We start from the raw sequence: 17,248 nt of genomic DNA, 5'->3' as shown, positions 1-17,248 counted from the left end.
TCTGAGTTTCTTCTTGCTCATTGTCAGGAGTGGCAGTGCTGTAGGCTGAAGTACATCCACAGATATTCCCACAGAATTCTTCAGTCCTATGCCAAAGTATTTCCTTGTTAAGAAAATTTTACTTGTGAACAAAAGAAAAATAAAGAATACAGACTGTCTGAGCCTGGCAATTTTTACTAATACTGTTTTCAAGTCCTTTTCATAGCTATGCAACATTTAAAAAGTGTCTTGTTTTTCCTTGTGTTTCAGAAGTCTGCCATTATTTTGGAGCTTTTATATTCAGAAAAGACTTTGCTCCTTACAGATTGAATTCTGTTAAGATTTTAAAATCAATCTGCTAAATATTTTACCTGCATCTTGTTTATTTTGTCCAGACCTTTTATAAATGACTTGCTATTTCTGTGTTTTAATATCCATCCTCGAATATTTTATTCTGACATGAAATTTTTACCTGACTGCATCACTTAAACATGAACAGAAAAGACATGAATTGTAATAAAATGAAATGTTTTTTTTTCTGGCTCTTTCTGCATAAATGGTAGTCCCTCAAAATGTACAGAGAACTTACTGGGTAACCTTTTGCAATTCTTATTTTAAACAGTCTTAGTTCCAAATGAAAATCCTACAAAATAATGTAAAAGTTTTTTTTTAAACAAGTATGCCATTTCAGATATATTTAATTTCTGTTTAATGTGCAGAACACAGTTTCCTCTAAGAAAGCTACATTTATTGTCAGAATAGCCTTTAAGGTTTGACATTTAAAACAAAAAAATCATTGTGAAATGTTATCTGGAGTGAGTCCACAATTCATTGCTTTATAAGGAGTAATTCTTAGTCTTAACAAATTAGCTGCATTTGTTTTGGGGCAGTTCGAAAAGTCCAGGTTTTGGTGGGGTGGGGCTTCTTGTTGTTCTTTTTGAGGATACCAGAAGATTTTAGCCATTCTGTTTGTAGTTACAGTAGTCCTCCTGTAGTTACACTTGCTTTTATAAAAACACCTTTGTCAAATTACAGTGAGCAATGAAGAGGATTCTTTTAACAAGAAAAATACTTGGAGTGAACAAAATGTACAATGAGTAGACAGCAGACTTTTTTTTTTTTCCCCTGTTGAAATGCTTGTTGAATGGCCAGTTAGCAGCTCTGGGCTGCAGCTGTTAAAACATCAGCTGTAAAGTGTTCTGGTTTCTTTTGCCTTTTTAAAAACCTTCAGTTAAAATACTAAGATCACTAATGTGTTTTGTGTCCTTCATACTCAAATGTATAAACAATGTCCTTGGCTGATTGTTCAGGGTTGTGTTAGTTTTCTGTTGTGTTTGGTTGGGGGTTTTTTTGTATAGTTGAATGTAATAATTGTGAAAGAAAAAAACATGCCACACTTTGTTATTCACAAGAAGAAACTAAATATGATTATTCCATGATGTAGGCAACTGGAATCCTAAGTAGGAAAACGGCAAAATCCCAGAACCTTTGATCTGTTGAGTCTGGATAAAAGTGACTACCTTTAATTTTTATTTTTCCAGAGTGCGCAATTGAGTGAAATCATCAACAGCTTAATTGCTCCACTCAATCTGTCTCCAGCTTCTTCATCTCTTGCATCTAAGACCTGTAGACACAGACAGCTGGTCAATGGCATCTCCTTCAGGTAGGTGACAGTATGGTAGTGTTTTATTTGAGAATAACTTTTGGTAAAGTAATGTGGATGGAACTGATAATTATTATAGCAGTAAATCAGAAAAAGATAGCTGCTTTCTGCAAGCTTCACGAGAAGTCTTGCTTGTAAGATTGAAAGTAACAGGGTTTTGCTTTGTTCTTAAAGACAAAAGTATGCAGTCGCTGCATTTAAGTACTGGGAAGATGAATATATCTGTGAAGTAGTGAAAGGATGCAGTAAGTAGCATGCTACATCTGATTATTTCAGACTTAATACATTCTGTCATCACGAGTGCAGCTTTATTTCTGGAACAGTGATGAACTAGACTTTACTAGATTAGTAGAATACATAAGCGATGTCACCTGTGCCTCAACATGGGTCAGCATCAGGTATTTTATGGCAACTTCATTAATTTTAAGCACATCAGTCTTCAACACAAGGCCAAATTTATCTTTGCCATACTTTTTCAGGAATGTGGAGATAATATTTTTCCATTTGTGGTCTTTTGTTCTGGATACATATGCCTTCCAGGATGACTGTAGCAGCTCAAAATTAATATTCTAGAAAAAATGTTTCTCGGTACTACTCCGTACTTCTTAGTAATTCCCTCTTTTATTCAAAGATTTAAAAATACATTACAGGCTGTAATCAGTATTAGTCTCAAACCAGCATTAGGTAATTGACTACAGTCCTGTCTTACAAAAGACTTAGGTATGTAGGATATTTCTTCTGAGATACTGGTAGTGTGATTTTTGAGGATGGAGGGTTTACTGTTATTCATAGGTCTTAATTAAGATCGGGTGGATGAAGAAAGTGTTCCCTACTAGAGCTGGGGGCTTTATGGCAGTGTCTGCAGCAGAACATAATTCCCTGGCTCCCGGCTCCAAGAAGAGCTGGCCATGCCGTCTGTTTCAGCAGCTTTGCCGCAGAGGCTGTAGCCTCCCACAAAGAGATTATAATGAGCAGCTTGGATGGGCAGCTTCTGTAACTGCCGTCTGTTCCGAAGTGATTGTGTGACTGTGCCCTGAATTTAAGGATGAAGGGATCCTGTCACGTAGCATTCATGCTCCCGATGTATCAGTTGTTCACAGATAATATAGGGGAAAGTCAGAAGATTCCTCTGAGTTTTGGAATAAAAGTAGCCTTGAAATAGGAGTTACTAATAGAGATGGGTATGTGGAAGAAGAGAGTAATTTAAACTGTTAAAAGACTGTGTCTTGAATCTCTGACTTTTCCAGGAAACAGCCAAGGAAGGGTTCCTGCTTTTAAAAATGTTTTTAGGAATGTATGAAGTTGACTTCATGATCTAATAATGTAACTTCAAGCCACTTGTGTTCTGATTTATCTGGCACTGTCCAAAATCAGTCTTCTTTCCATTTTATGAGTGTTTACAGTTGTTTGCTCCTAGACCACTCTCTCTAAGGCTGGTTCTTTTCTACTCATGACATTAAAAAGCCCAAAGAATGAGTTGATTTTCTCAGTGCTGTAGCTCTAAACTGTAGTTGGTGTGTTAGGTGTTGGAAGGAAATCTGAGAGACTTGAGAGCTTTCTAGACATTATCTTAAAAATCTGTTAAATAATTTTTCACTTGTGAAGTGTTTTGAAATCTGCAAATAAATTCTGTCATTAAAGATGGTAATTAAGCATGATACAGAGTGGTTATGAGAATTCTGCGGGGAAGTTCACTGCCTCCTACTTGTTTTTTTGAGTGTGTTTCAGGTTTTTTGTGGTATTTTGTTGTAGTAGTTTTCTGTGCAATTAATTAAGACAGTTCAGTTACATACTACAGTTAACTTAATTTCTTGGCTGCTTCTCCCCTCGCTTTTTCTAGAGCTCACTCTGTACTAAGTACTTAGAAAGTAGAATCAAAATCAAATGGAAAGTAAGGTGATTTTTTTTTGTACTTGAAGAGGAAAAATAAAATAGAGGTTGATAGTGATTTTTACTTAAGTAAATTCTTGAAGTGAGTTGTAGGCTCTCAGTGGGAAAGATATTGTAGTCTGTGTTTAAAGTAGGTCTAAGCATGAGATGCTTTGAGGTTGGTAATCATGGGGTTGCAATATGGTTGGTTACTTGGGCTATTCCCAGTGGAAATGGTGGTGCATGTATGGTTCCTGGTTGATTAAATGTGGGTAACCTTGAATTGCCATTTGTCAGGGTCTTATTTTATTAGTGGCTTCCTTTTCTATGTAGCTTTTCTTTGCTCAGTTGAATCTAGATGCTAAGATTAGCCAGATGCATTTATATGAAGGTAAATGTTCATAGAAGCAGTTCCCTAAGCTACTGATAAACACTTTCTTATGAGGGGGGAGAAATGAAAATGTTCCTTACTTCAGTACAAATAGTTTCTGTCTGATGGCTGGCTGTGCATCTGGGTGTCCGTGAGTAAGGTCTCTGCTCTTTAGATAGGCTTTAGAGCCAGAACGGCCTACCTATGAGCTTTGAAAGGAGTGTTTCAGCAAATTAATGAATTTTACATCTGGCAATGGTTTGTTTTGCTCTTCTGTAGAATCACATTTTGAAAACTGCCCAAACTAAGATCAAATAAATGGATAACTCAGACCTTGACTAGGAAGCCTATTTACACAAATGGCAGGGAAACCATTCTGCTATGTACTGGAGCTCCAAACCACAGAGCTGAGATCTCTGCTTTATCTGAAAACGGAGCCATGCATTACTGCAAGGCACAGAAGGGTAAATAGAGCAGCTGGCAGAGACTGAGGAGATTATCAAAGACCTGGGCAGACCATCAGAACTAAGACAGGAATCCCAGAAGTTGAGGAGCCGGGCTGAGGAGCTTTTTGTTCTAATTTACCTGTCCAAGTTGTCTTTCATGCAAGAGGGAGGTATATGGAAGTCTAAAAGTTGGGCTTGCCACCATCTGACTTCAAGGCGGATAATGACAGATAAAAAGTTTTTGAGAATTTGGAGAAAGTATTTGAGTAAATGTTTTGCATGGACTTTAAGCAGTGTATTTCTTTATTAAGCCTTAAAAATGCAGCATTAGTGTTAAGGATGTCATGCTTGAGTATTGGGGGCTTTTTCTTGGCACTTACTAATACTTTAAATACTTTGTACCATCCCTCTTAATTAGCAATTTTTTTCCTTGACACTGTTCCTTGTTAGGATTGCTCTGATATGTCAGAAGGACAGCTCAAATTCAAGCCTGTAAAGCCCTATTACCACATTGGCACAGCATGAGATGGTGTTTAATCACACTTTCATAACAAGCGCTTCTATCTAATAAAAATGTACTGTTAGAAGAATACTGCTTGTCAAAAAAGATTGATAAATGGCCTCGTAATAAATTAATTTTCATGTTTTATTGTGTTATAACTTTACTAATAAGACTGTGACATGCCAGATAAAGTTAATAAGAGAAAATAATAATTTGTGCAGATAAATGGCCTGTTATGAATGGAGGCCAAAATATCTCTTATACTTGCACTACTCAGGCAGTTTAGAGTTGCAGTCAAGGTCTTCAGTATTGTAAAAATAAAGGCACACTTGAATGCTTTTTGCAGCAAGCTTTCAGCTTTGCAGGCAGATGTTGCTACAGCAACAAAATAAAATCAGGATACCTATGAAAGAGAAGTGTATGCTTCCCATTGAATCATTGCCACCCAAATGGGAGGGTGTTTTGAACTCTTGCCTTATAGCATTTCCCGTTCTGGTGAGCAGACAGACTCTAGATTGTTTATACAGATACATACAGAGTTTTCTACAGCTCTTGACCCTGTGTTGTCACCTAACTTTTGTGATTGCATACTGTATTACTAAGGATGTGAATACAGCTAGTGTGCATGTAGGTGAAGTGTTGATGGATGATGCTGTAACACGGAGGGAGATTTGAAAGGATAGACTTGGGAAAATGCAGGTAAGAGTGAGATTTGGCGTTAAAATGGAGCTTTCTATATCTTCCTGTAGACCCTGATCACATCGAGGCAGGAGCTGAGCTTATATTTTTCCAAACCATCTGGATCTAAACAGCTTCTAGGTCTTAAAGATAGAAAAACAGACTAGGCTTTCCCTCCTCCTCAAGAGCTTCCCCCAGGCTGAGCTTGGGCTCTATTGGAAAGTTCTATTGACTTGTTGATGGAATTGAAGTTTAATGGCCTTGTGTTGGTTAAACTAAGTGTGCAGAGTTCCTAATTTTGATACACATGCTTCACACTGAGTTGCAACCCCTATGCTGAATGGACACTGGTTTGTAAAGACTTACTTAAGTTCTTGAGGAAAACTAGAAAATGTCAAAAGTATTTGAGCAGGGCTCTAGGTCTCCTTTATGTTAGCATGACTGCATTTTGAATGGAATATACGTTTGTAGGAAATTATTAATTTGTAACTTAAAATTCCTAGACGTTAGAGGTGTTAGAGAGTTCTTGAATTTGTAAAAACCAAAACCCATTATACACTCAAGGGCTTAACTTCATTTTGACGTTTGTTTCTGTGAGCAAAAAGGTGAACAAGAACGATAAGCTTCCTTTCGTGACCTAACACAGAATTAATCAACAACCAAACAAAGCCAAATACACAATTTCCTGAAACAGTGTGCTAAACATTTTAGTGTTTATAAAATACTCTTAGAATCAGATAGCTAATGCTAATCGGCATATTAAGTCCTGGCCCATGCACATGGACCATATTTAACTTTTTATATTTCCTCCCCCCATTAATCATGAAATTGCAGAGCTTCAGACAACAGAGAGGTATCTTCAAGCAGGTGGTTGCTTGATCATCAGCACATCAAGAAAAGAAGAAGAGACAGGACAAGACTAAGATCTCTCTCCGTGGCTAATGTTAGCACATCTGCCCGAACAAGGCCACTTCATAGTTTCCAGAAGAGGAAACTCTACAGAATGCATGGTGCCTGTTACTGGAATCAGCAGGTAGGCCCTCGCTTCTCTTTTCAGGAGACAAAACTGAGTCCAGCTGCTAGAGTCTGCATGTGTCTTGTCTGGTATGTCAGAAGAATAGTTCATGCTGGGCTGGTTATTTGTTACATTCAGGGAGCATAGAATATATGTGGCAGGAGTACTAGATGTGTCAGCAGTACTAGATGTGTCAGCAGGAGCTCAGAGTTAATGAGTTAAACATAAAAATGAAAGATTGCTCAGAATCCTACTTATCAAATCAGTTTGTTGCATGGCTATCTCTAAAGCCTTTGTACAGTCCGAGAGACAACTGGACAGCTGACTTGGGAGGCTTGATTGCTAAGGAAACATGCTACAGTACAGATCAGCTGCCTGCTTGTTTTCAGATTATTTGTTTAAGCTACAAGAAAGTTTGCACAGCTGGTGGCACATTATTTTCTAGGAAATTTAATTGCAATATCTTAATCTTGTTTCCGTTTTTGCTGTTCCTTATTAGTTATATTGCCTTTTTCATGACACTTTATGAATGCTTTAAAACCCTTAAAATTTTCCACATTACAAAGGAATTAATATTTTAAAATGGAGAAAAAAAAACATTGTCTGCTGTGCAGGGTAAGGCATATCTGTTCACATCTGATATTAATAGCATATTGCTGGTAAGAATATATAATGAGTTTAGCTGTGGTGCTTAAAGCAGCAGTCTAATTTGGGAGCAGAGGTGGTATGAAATCATTCTTTAGAGCAGTGTTAATCCCAAACGGTTTTAATTTCTTGGTTTTACTTTGCCTGTTAAAATTATTGAGAGAAATCTCCATGTCTCCTCAGCTAACTGTCTAGGATTTAGTAAGTGTACCAGTGGTCTGAAGAGAAATACCCTCTGCAATGATATTCTCTGTGTGTGCTGATTCAGCATCCTCTGCAAACCTGCAGAAGTGTCCTAGTTCTAGCAAGATATTTTATTGAAAAACTGTCCAGTTTCTTATTAGCTTGACTTCCCTGCTTCCTGGCAGTGGGGCTTAAAGACTTGGCAGGCTGCCTGGAGGGTTTGACAGGGGGAGGTGGGGGTGGAGGGTTAGAGTTTGAGAGCTCTACCTCCTAGACATTTAGGTTTTTCATCTTCCTTGCATTAACCAGGGAGATTGTTGGTCACTTGGACTTCCTTGTTTCCCATTCAGTCCCATCCATGTCCTGTTAAAGAGATTGGAGGCTTTTCTCCCTGACTGATACCTCCAATATCACAAGAGGTTCTTGCAGCTGTGGAGACTGCTCCCTCAGCAAGACTCCAGGACTTTCCCTTCCTTCTGCTTAAACATGAGGGGTTTCCACTCCAGATCTAACTTTCAAACAACAGGCTCTTCTGAAAGCCTGCATCTTGTAGGCTTAAGTATCTCATATTTCGACAAGACCTGCCTATGTCTCGTCTTCTGAAAACTGGGCCAGAGTTAGTGCAGTAGACAGAGTAACAGCAGAAGCTTGTGAACAGAAACTTTGTTTCTGCAGCCTGGGGCAGGAGTTCAAAGCAGAGTTCTATGTTTTTATCTTCTACCACCAATAGAACTAGGCTGCTTTGCATGCTCAGTAGTTTACCCTGACTTGTAGGATTGTAGACTGCAATCAAAAAGTGCATTTTTAAGGTACTAATTAAGGCTTCAAATATTGGAGCTGGTGCAACTGTGTGTCTGCTCCATGCTATTGACACTTCTAGTGCTGGGTTACCATATACTAACCCAGCTCCAGTGTCTCTGTACTGAAAGTGCAGAGATGGTCCAAAGACAGTGTGGTAAAACCCCCTGAAGGGAATGCTCTCCATGCATACTGCAGCTCTCGGCTCAAAAACCTGTGTTTAGACTCTGCTTTCTAATGTCCCTTCCATGAGGAAGTTAACGAGAGGCAGCATGGAGAACTGCATCATGGACTACAGATAGATTCTGCTCATGTTCCTGGAGAAAATAAGGGGTAGTGGCAGCAATCAAGCTGTCAGCTTCAGACTTCATGCAAGTGCCAAACTCAATTACAGTTTTAAAAATTAAGGTAAAGCAGTGAACAAAGCCTCTTACACAGTGCTGGTTAAAAACAGAGTATCAGGGATCCTGCTGGGGAGGTAAGTGATAAAATTGGACTGGACATTTCCAGCACATTCTGACTGTCAAACCTAAATGGGTATCGAGTCTTTGAATTAAGAGCCATCATTAGTGTATAGTTTCATTCAAGAAATCTTAGTCTAAGAGGCCTTGTCACTTTCTTAGTGCTGCACTTGCTACACTTGGTTACCCAGCTGTTGATGAGATTGCTCAGCTTGTAATGGAAGAACACTGGCTATCAGCCCGGGCTGACTGATAGATTAGGCAGATGTCTAAGGGTAAGGATGCAAAATGGAGAATGGCCTCTGGGACTGATATTGAGTTTTCTTTGAAAATGCATTTATATTCCCAGTAGTAATCCAGCAAATTTCCTCTGGCCTTTCACAGAAAAAGGAATTGCTTCTTAGCAGCAAGGAAAATATTTGAATTTTTAATATAATGTTAATGTGTCATCTCTGGCAAGTGCTTCTCCCATATTTTCTTCAAGTTTTACATATTTATATAGCCCCTGGTAGCATGGTCTGTGAGGACCCCCATTTCTTTAAGATGACTGGCCTGAGAGCAAGCTGGAGCTAGGGAAAACTTGCTGCCACCTTCCTGAAGCAGATGTGGAGTTAACAGAGACCAGCTTGCCAAAGTCTGGGGAGAAGATTGAATCTTCTGAACATGGCAGCTCCCGCGCCAGCTTCCTCACAGTGCCTGGTTCAAACAGGCGGTGAGAGAGCGCCTGGCAGTGCTGGTGGGTGATGCTGCTCTGCAGAGTAGTCTGAGCAAGATAACTGAAGAATTCTGACCAGAAAACCACAGCAAAATACAGACTTCCTACTTGTAGAAGATTAAGAAATGCTGGGATAGCTTTAAGGAATTTTGGGGATAACTGGTACATTGAATGTCATTTAGAGTGTTGTCCTTCACATCTATTTGGATTTATTTGGGAAGCTTCCCCCCTGCACCACCACCCCCCCCAGTCATCCATGTTAGGAAAAGTAAAGTATGAAACTGTGAAGTGCTATCCCATCGGTCCGTTCATAAGGTCACTGGGAAGACAGCCACATTTTTTCTCTTATCTGCTGCCATGCCACATACATTTACAATGCTGTCAAAAGTTAGAGTATTTAGTGACCTAGTAGCCTCCCAGTGCCTGTTGTCCTCTACTTTGCTGTATGTCTTTTCTGAAGAGGAGTACACCTTCCTCTGCTCTAGTATTTAAATAATGCTTACACATAGTAAAAGAAGACATAGAAATCTATGAAACTCTGTAAGACCTGCCAGATCTACAAGATAGTTAGATGCAGTGAGAATAAATAAAACAGGATGCAGGGTGTTTGGTTTATCTGTCACCATCCAGTATCCTCAGAAACCTGAAACATCCTTTGGGGCCAAATCCACTTGTCCCCTAATTCAGAATGACTGAGTACCACCGATGATCTATGAGTCATCTTTTGGCCATGGTATCTGGTCTGTATCTTTCTTCTTTCATTATCTAAATAGCTTGGTAAGAGCTTGGGCGATTTCTTGATTGTGCGTCAGTGCACAAGCCACTAAGAATAATCCACATGCACAGTAAACCCTGGGATTGCAGTCTGTGCTTCAGTCTAGATGACATGATTGTAGTGGTGCATTTCTTCAGCATGATTTTTGAACGAGGATTAAAATTTACATGCAAGATGGCACAAAGGAGTAAACTGCAGGCATGGTCTAGTAGGAGGACACATGTTTGCAGGCAGGGGTTGGAAGTCTGAAAGTGCTTTGTTCAAAATGCCAGATCTGCCACTCATTTGCGTTCTTACAGCTGGCAAGTCAAACAACCCTTGGGTCATTGTCTCCTTCTATAAAATGCATGTGATGTACTTTTAACACTAAGAAAGGTGGCCAAGAGTATCAAGACGTTAATACCAAGGAAGTATGTAAGTAGCAGATCGGTGTCAGGACTTGAAGACATGAGCTCCAACTGAATCATTTCCCAGTGGTGGTTGCATTTGTAACTGCTTCCCCCTCATGCAGATTCTCCAAAGTCTAATGCCTGGGTGCTTCTGCAAACGTTTTTCCTATAGTGAGGACATATAGTATCTCTGTCTCTGGCTATTTTTTGCCTAAACTTGAAGGAACTGAAATATCTGTGAGATACCAAAAGTTCTGTTAGCTTAGTTTAAAAGCAGACAAGTGTTGTTACCAGTCAGAAACTTTCAGAGAGATCTTTGCTTAGCTGACATGCCCTGATGTTTTCTTTTCTAGTATTTATCTGTGTGGCTTGTAGCAGGTTTTTTTTTTTAATAACAAGGAATTTGTTTTGTCAGTATACTTTGTTAGTTTCTCATTTAACATCCTAATGAATGACATTAGTTCCACTTTCATTTTTTCAAGTCATTCTTCACCAAGAGATGTCACTGAGCCTAGATAGTGTTTTAATCTATGAAAACTTTATAGAGCTATCAATAAAGGTAAGAACAGTGAGTTCTGACTACTATCAGTTTTGGTCCTATCCGTTTTTTTGTCAGGTTGTAGACCATGGTGGGTTTTTTTAATCTGAAAATTCTCATTTTATTTGTATTTCCCACCTGCTAGAGGAAGAGTTCGGTTTGTGGACTGAGGCACATAAAGAAAACTGGAATTCAAATTTGCAGAGGTGCCAACACCCTGAAAGCTGAATTGAGGTGCAAAAGTTTACATTTTAGATACCACAAGCAAACAGTTGGTGTAATGTTGCCAACTCTTGCAGTTGAGTATTGCCACATTTTTTCTCTTTAATCTCAAACAGGAGTTAAGTGAGAACAGAAGAATATCTGCTTTTGTTTAGTGGTTAAAAAAAAGGAAAAAAAAAAAGTGAGTGCTTCTCTCCACAAGGCTCTGAAACAGAGAGGAAAAAAGTATTTAAATTCTAGGGTTTGGGTTTCTTATTTTAATCTAGTTCTCATGCTGGTTCTGTGATTTCTGTGTCCTGCTGAGTTCCCACTGCATGCTTAGGGCCTGTGATACTTTTTGTATTTGCCACTTAATAAATACATACAGGCCTTTCACCACGTCTTGTTACTTACCAGTTTTTAGGGAAGATTGTATGTATAAGTATATATGTATATATACTTGCACAGTTTGCATTATATCCAGCATGCAGAGCTTGCTAAATGTCTGCTATCTGCAAGTGGTCTGTAGCTAGCAGGAAAGGAGAGTAAGGAACAGGTAGAAGGTTGTGTGCGCAAACAAGGTGCCTAATCATAACATTGCCTATAATGTGGAAGTTGTACTGTGTTTTCTGCCAGGTGAAATGTTTGTCTGGGGATGAATATTTTAGCACCTGCTTCCTACAATACAATCCCATTTCCTCTACCATATTATCCTGTGTTGTGGTTTATTTGCATTTAAGGAGATAACAGGTGAACTCTTTGTGGCTGTTACCAACTACTGCTTTCTTTAGCTCCCTTGGTCTGTGCGTTTAAAGAAGCAGCACTGTTTACAGCAGTAACTCAATCATATTATTCAGTAGCCAGCTAGAAGTTTTGTCTTTCACTTAGTGGAGTAGTCATTTCCCCATAGTTGCACTGGAAGGAATCTACTGGTTGTCATCCCGCTCCTTTGTATCCCTAGATATTGGCTCTGCCACCTGCTTCTGCATAGTTTCCTGGCATTGCTGACTTTTAAAAAGCCATGAATACAGGGAATGTTGTTGTGTTGCCAAGTCTCCTGCAAACTGGTTTCAAGACGAGTATGCATCCTGCTTCAGTGAAAATGGTGTAGTACCTCCATGAATATGTCAGTCTCCTGGTCTGTGGAGGAGAATCCTGTGGTTATGGTTTACCAAGCTTGTAAGTGAAAATAATAGTTGATGAAATTACTATTTTAACACTTGAGTTAAAAAAAGAAGCTTTTCTATTAGGTAAAATCAACAAAATTTGATTGGGAAAAAAATAAATACTCCTACACATTCAGCTATTCTGAATGTCTGACAAGACTGTTGTCTACTGGGGAGGAAGGAAAGGAGAACACCTTTAGCTTTGTGATACTAGTGGTACTAAATCCATCCTTTGTGACGTTCATGGCAAGCCAGTCAGGCTGTGAATTCTCTTTTTCTCAGAATGAAAAACCTGGTGTGCTTTTCAGAGTCCTGCATCTTTAGCTTATTATGACATTTCTGTAGTGTTTTACTGATCACATCTACTTTTAATTTCTACATGGCATTTTTGAAAAGATCCCTGTGGATTAACATGTCTTTCCTGCTTTTGGTTTAACTGGTCAAAGATTAAGAACTAACTTTGATTTTTCAATTGATTTGCTAGTTGAACAAAAGGTCTTTGTTTCAGGATGTTGAGGGCAGCATACACTTCCCACAGAGCAGGTGAAAGTCCATCTCCCATTGGTTTATAACAAGATTAAAGAAACTAAACTCCATGTATCCTTATGAGAGGTGGGTGGTCTCTGAGAACGGTAGAAGCTACCGCTCCTTTTGTGACACTGACCAAAAATCTGAACTTGAGACAAGCCAGATTCTGAGTAAGTTGTCATTAGTGTTCTATGAAAGTCTCAGCTCTGTTCCTGGAAAAACTGGTCTCTACCACAGGATCTGCCACTTCATCCTTATCAACAGGTCCAGAGAGTTCAGAGGCAGACAAATTTGTTGACATCCCAGAGCAGCTTGATTCACTGTACCTGACGTGTATAGATTTCAGGCAGGTGTGTGGGAAAGTTCTGTCTGTTTGACATATATAGAAACTGCATCTGGAAGAAAGAGTCTGTTGTGGAGTAGGTATTATCAGCACCATCTGTTACACACCTTCACATGTAGGGATGTCTTAGATGCTTTGCCCACCTTCTCCTCCACTACCTGTTGATAGGAGAGAATGTCTTTGGGGCTTTCAGATGAACCTTTCGCTATCCATGTATTGTATGTTTCCCAAAAGCACTCTGCTATGAAGTCCTGCTTTTGGTGCCCCTGATATTTAGCTTGTGAAATAAGACATTTAATTTAACTGTGTTCTGCCAGAGGGACATAGCTCTGTTCAGAGCAGATCATTATGTGCAGAAGAGGGAGGCTGCGGAGAAGCGGGCTGGCCTTTAAGGCCGATGCTAAACCAAAGAAGCAAGCAGGTAATGTGGTGCTCTGTTGATTTGAGCTGTACCTAGAGCTTCTGGAGAATGAACACCAAACACACTGATAACTTTTAAAAGACAAAGCATCAGCCACCCACATGGTGCTTCTCTTGGATTCCATAATTAAATCTCTGCAATTTAGTTGGCTACTCATTTAACAGTTTTTAATATCGAGGGACGTAGCCCTTCTTTGATATTGCTGAAAAGTTCTGAGAGTGTGTGTGTGTGTGTGTGTGTAGGGAGAATAAATGCTTCTTCCTTGCCTTTTTTGACTTACAAGAAGAGTAATCAGAAGCAGACATGACAGGTATTCAGCAGAGTGTATTTGAGCTAACTTAATTAACTTACACTGATGTGTATGAATCCAGTAATTGAACTGTGGCTCTCTGTACTGTTACACTTAGGCATGTTTCCAAAAATGGTAGGAGTTTTAGTGATCAGTAGCTGAAACCATGAAATGAGTATTCACTTCAGAATTTTTAACTAGGAGCACAAAACATTTTTCTTTTCAATTATGGCACGCTTCATAGACTCGAACTTTTTTCTCTGCAGAAGGATGGTTGGCTGGTAATGTTCAGCCTTCTGACCCTTCTAGAAGAGGCATGAGCCACTTGTCCTTTGTCTAGTGCATCAGTTTATCAGAAGAAAATATAAGAATTGTTTTGAATATCAAACTAAATTGCTCACTATATTTTCTGTGACCCCATAAAACAGTACTGAGGGAGAAAAAAATTCCAAGATTAAAATTCATAATACTCTAGAAAATTAGATTTTGTTGGTGACACCATTCCTTATGAAGTTTTAAAACAGGACGGCTATTTTAGATTTAAAGTGTGCACACTTCTGATTTCCTCTTAAATACAGTGTATTTTTTTTTCCTTAATAGAATCAATTTAATGTAATGTTATTCTTCATATCTACTTGAGCTCAGGAAGCATGAGGTTTTGTATTTCAGTAATGAGGAAAAATGTTTCAGGAGATGTACGAGGTATAGTATAGCAGGGGAAAAATTGATAAGAGTTCAGTAATCTCTCTTGCTTTCTGAAAGGTTGTCATTGTGGTCAGGCTCACTGTAGAGGCCTGTCTTCTAAAAACTGCATGCCATGGGTTTCATGAAACCACTTGTCAGTGCTGTGGCTGAATGGATATATTTGTGGGTTTTTTTCCAGTTGAGTTTTGGTAGATTTTTTTATTGTGTTACAAATCAATAATTTAACTGCTGTAAAAGCCAGTTGAGTTGTAGACTGTGTTCTATAATGCACTGGAAGGGGGGGCAGAGTTTAGTTTACCAGTAAACAGTTCATCAGTTCTGTTTCAATAAGGTTGAAGCACTTTCTTTGTCTGAGCAACACACTTTCATTCCAGAATGAAGGGCTTCAGAAATTTTTTCATCAACAGTTGATTAAATCGACATTCCTGACAAACATCATGATTTCACTAATTCAGCATTTTCCAGTGGAAAACTACTTCATCGAAATTTAAACCAGATCTGGTAGCTAGGAGCACAGACACTGCCAGATTTTTTTGTTTTTTTTTCTAGTAACTTCACAGGCATTTAAATAAAATTACTCTTGCTTCTATATAAGTCCTTCTTTTCTTTTGAATTACGAACTGACTTAATGAAAGGTTTAATTATTTAGGTGTTGATGCCAGGGCATTCAAGGAAATAAAGCACAAATTCAGACATAAGGTTTTGTAACTCCCACCACAGACAAGATGAGGAAAAGAGTTTTGCATTTACTGATGTTGGCAAGTGGATTTTAATACTGTTTCAAAATACATTGAGACTGTGGAAGTTGTCTGACCATGTATGCATTTGAACAGGCTTAGCTTTAAGCTATACTCTAAATGTGTTTGGGACTGAAGTGAATTAAAGCAAGAAAAAGTGACTCAGCATTAAAAAACTACATGTCAGTATGTGTTGGCTTATCCATATATTTTCTAGGTAATTTTACTGATTTGTGTTTGGGGATTTCTTTTTAAAGAGTAAGAGATTTATCATTTACTGTAATGTGGATTTATTTTTTTTTTAAAAAAGCAAGCAGAAGGGATGCTGTCACAGCTTAAGTAGTAGAGATTCAGTTAAACTAGTTCATAAAAAACAAATATCAAGAGGAAATACGCTTTTGTGCATTCTTGAAGAGTGAGTCCTTATTGCATCAAAGGTAGAGCAACTATCTTAAGAGCTCTTAAGCTTTAATTTAATGGTCCATATAACGGGAAACATTAAATTCGCTTTAGCGTTTATTCCTCTAGTGTTTCCAAACACAGGCCCTGGTTATGCCAGCACTTTATGGATGTTTAAAGTTTAACAGATGAAGAGTCCCATATGTCTGTTACAGGAAAATAACAAAACATTGATTTGAAAGAGTCGTGGCCTAGAAAAGAATTCTTTCCAAATTAAGTTGAAAGTATTTGTGCATACACCTGTGTATGGAGATCAAGGTGGATTTAAGACTGTTAATATTTTCCTGTGGGGAAAACAAAACAAAACAAAACCAAACCAAGATCACCACCACCACTACAGAGTCTCTCTGCTCCAGCATCATAACATGCTGACCTGATTCAGTAGTTTTTGCGTAGGAAATTTTTTGTTTGAGAAGAAGTGAAGAGATCGAAAGGGGAACTTATTAAAGGCACATTTTCTGAGTTAGCGTGGGTTGTGAATACTGATGCCACCTGACAGAAGGACTGATTTCAGTAAGTGGAGGGGGATTTGATGTGGTGGATATAATCACTGCATTGCTAACAGATGAGTGGCACTGCTAGACCTATGGAAGCCTTTAGAAATGTTGGTACCTTTGGGGTTACTACCGCTAGTATCCAGTAAGGCTGAAAGTAGTATGAGCAACACTATTTCCCTGCAGTGCTTTTGTAGCTTACTCTGCAGCACAGACTACTGTTGACTGCTGCCCTGTAGTATCACGTTCTGTTCTTTCCTCCTGTATTTCAGGGCTCAGTATATGGCTTGCATTCTGCTGCTTATTCCTGCCCATTTTCACTCTGCCTTTTGCCTTAGTGTCCTGCTTCCTCACACCTACCAGTTATGTACAATCCATCATTTCACCTTCTGTACAAATAAGCAGCTAAATTAATCTTTCTTTGCAGCTCTCCTCTTTCTAGTAATTTCTCTTACACCCTATTAATCAGTGCATCCCTCTCCATATTTATTGCTGTGTATCTTCTTTTTGTTTGTGTTGCTTATCTGATTTTTAAAATTATAACAAGGGAAGGACTTTGCCCTCTTGCTTTGTGTAAGTACACAGTGTGCTCAAAATGTTTAATATTGTGTCTTGCATTAAATATATGAGCTTGAACTGTCTAGAGATATCAGTCCTAAGAATCTTTCTAAGACTAAGGGAGTAAAAGGAGAGACCCTTGTATTTAGTGCTGTTAGTTTTGTTTGTGCATCTATATCGTGCCTGTTGTGCTGCAATGGAATTTTAAGGAGTGTTTGTCATAGGATATATAAAAATAATGATTGGAAACAGTTACATTTTTCTCTGGAAAGTTTGACAGCTGTTTCCTGGCCCTAATTGAAGGGGGGGGTGGAGGTGGTT

At 38.7% G+C, this 17,248-nt stretch overlaps 1 protein-coding gene across 5 annotated transcripts in view; it reads left to right on the top strand.

Annotated features, from left to right (window-relative positions):
• Positions 1 to 17,248, top strand: part of KANSL1L (KAT8 regulatory NSL complex subunit 1 like) — a 61,568-nt gene that overhangs the window by 22,638 nt on the left and 21,682 nt on the right. For all 5 annotated transcript variants that reach the window (XM_026852244.1, XM_026852246.1, XM_026852245.1 and 2 more), the window contains 2 exons: positions 1,521 to 1,642; positions 6,342 to 6,540. In XM_026852244.1, coding sequence (XP_026708045.1) covers positions 1,521 to 1,642; positions 6,342 to 6,540 — 321 coding nt within the window. The remainder of the gene's footprint in view (positions 1 to 1,520; positions 1,643 to 6,341; positions 6,541 to 17,248) is intronic.

This window comes from Athene cunicularia (genome assembly GCF_003259725.1).
Source record: "Athene cunicularia isolate RWA chromosome 7 unlocalized genomic scaffold, athCun1 chr7_part1, whole genome shotgun sequence".
NCBI lineage: Eukaryota > Metazoa > Chordata > Aves > Strigiformes > Strigidae > Athene > Athene cunicularia.
Note: the sequence above shows the minus strand (reverse complement) of the source record. Positions and strands in the feature narration are given on the sequence as shown.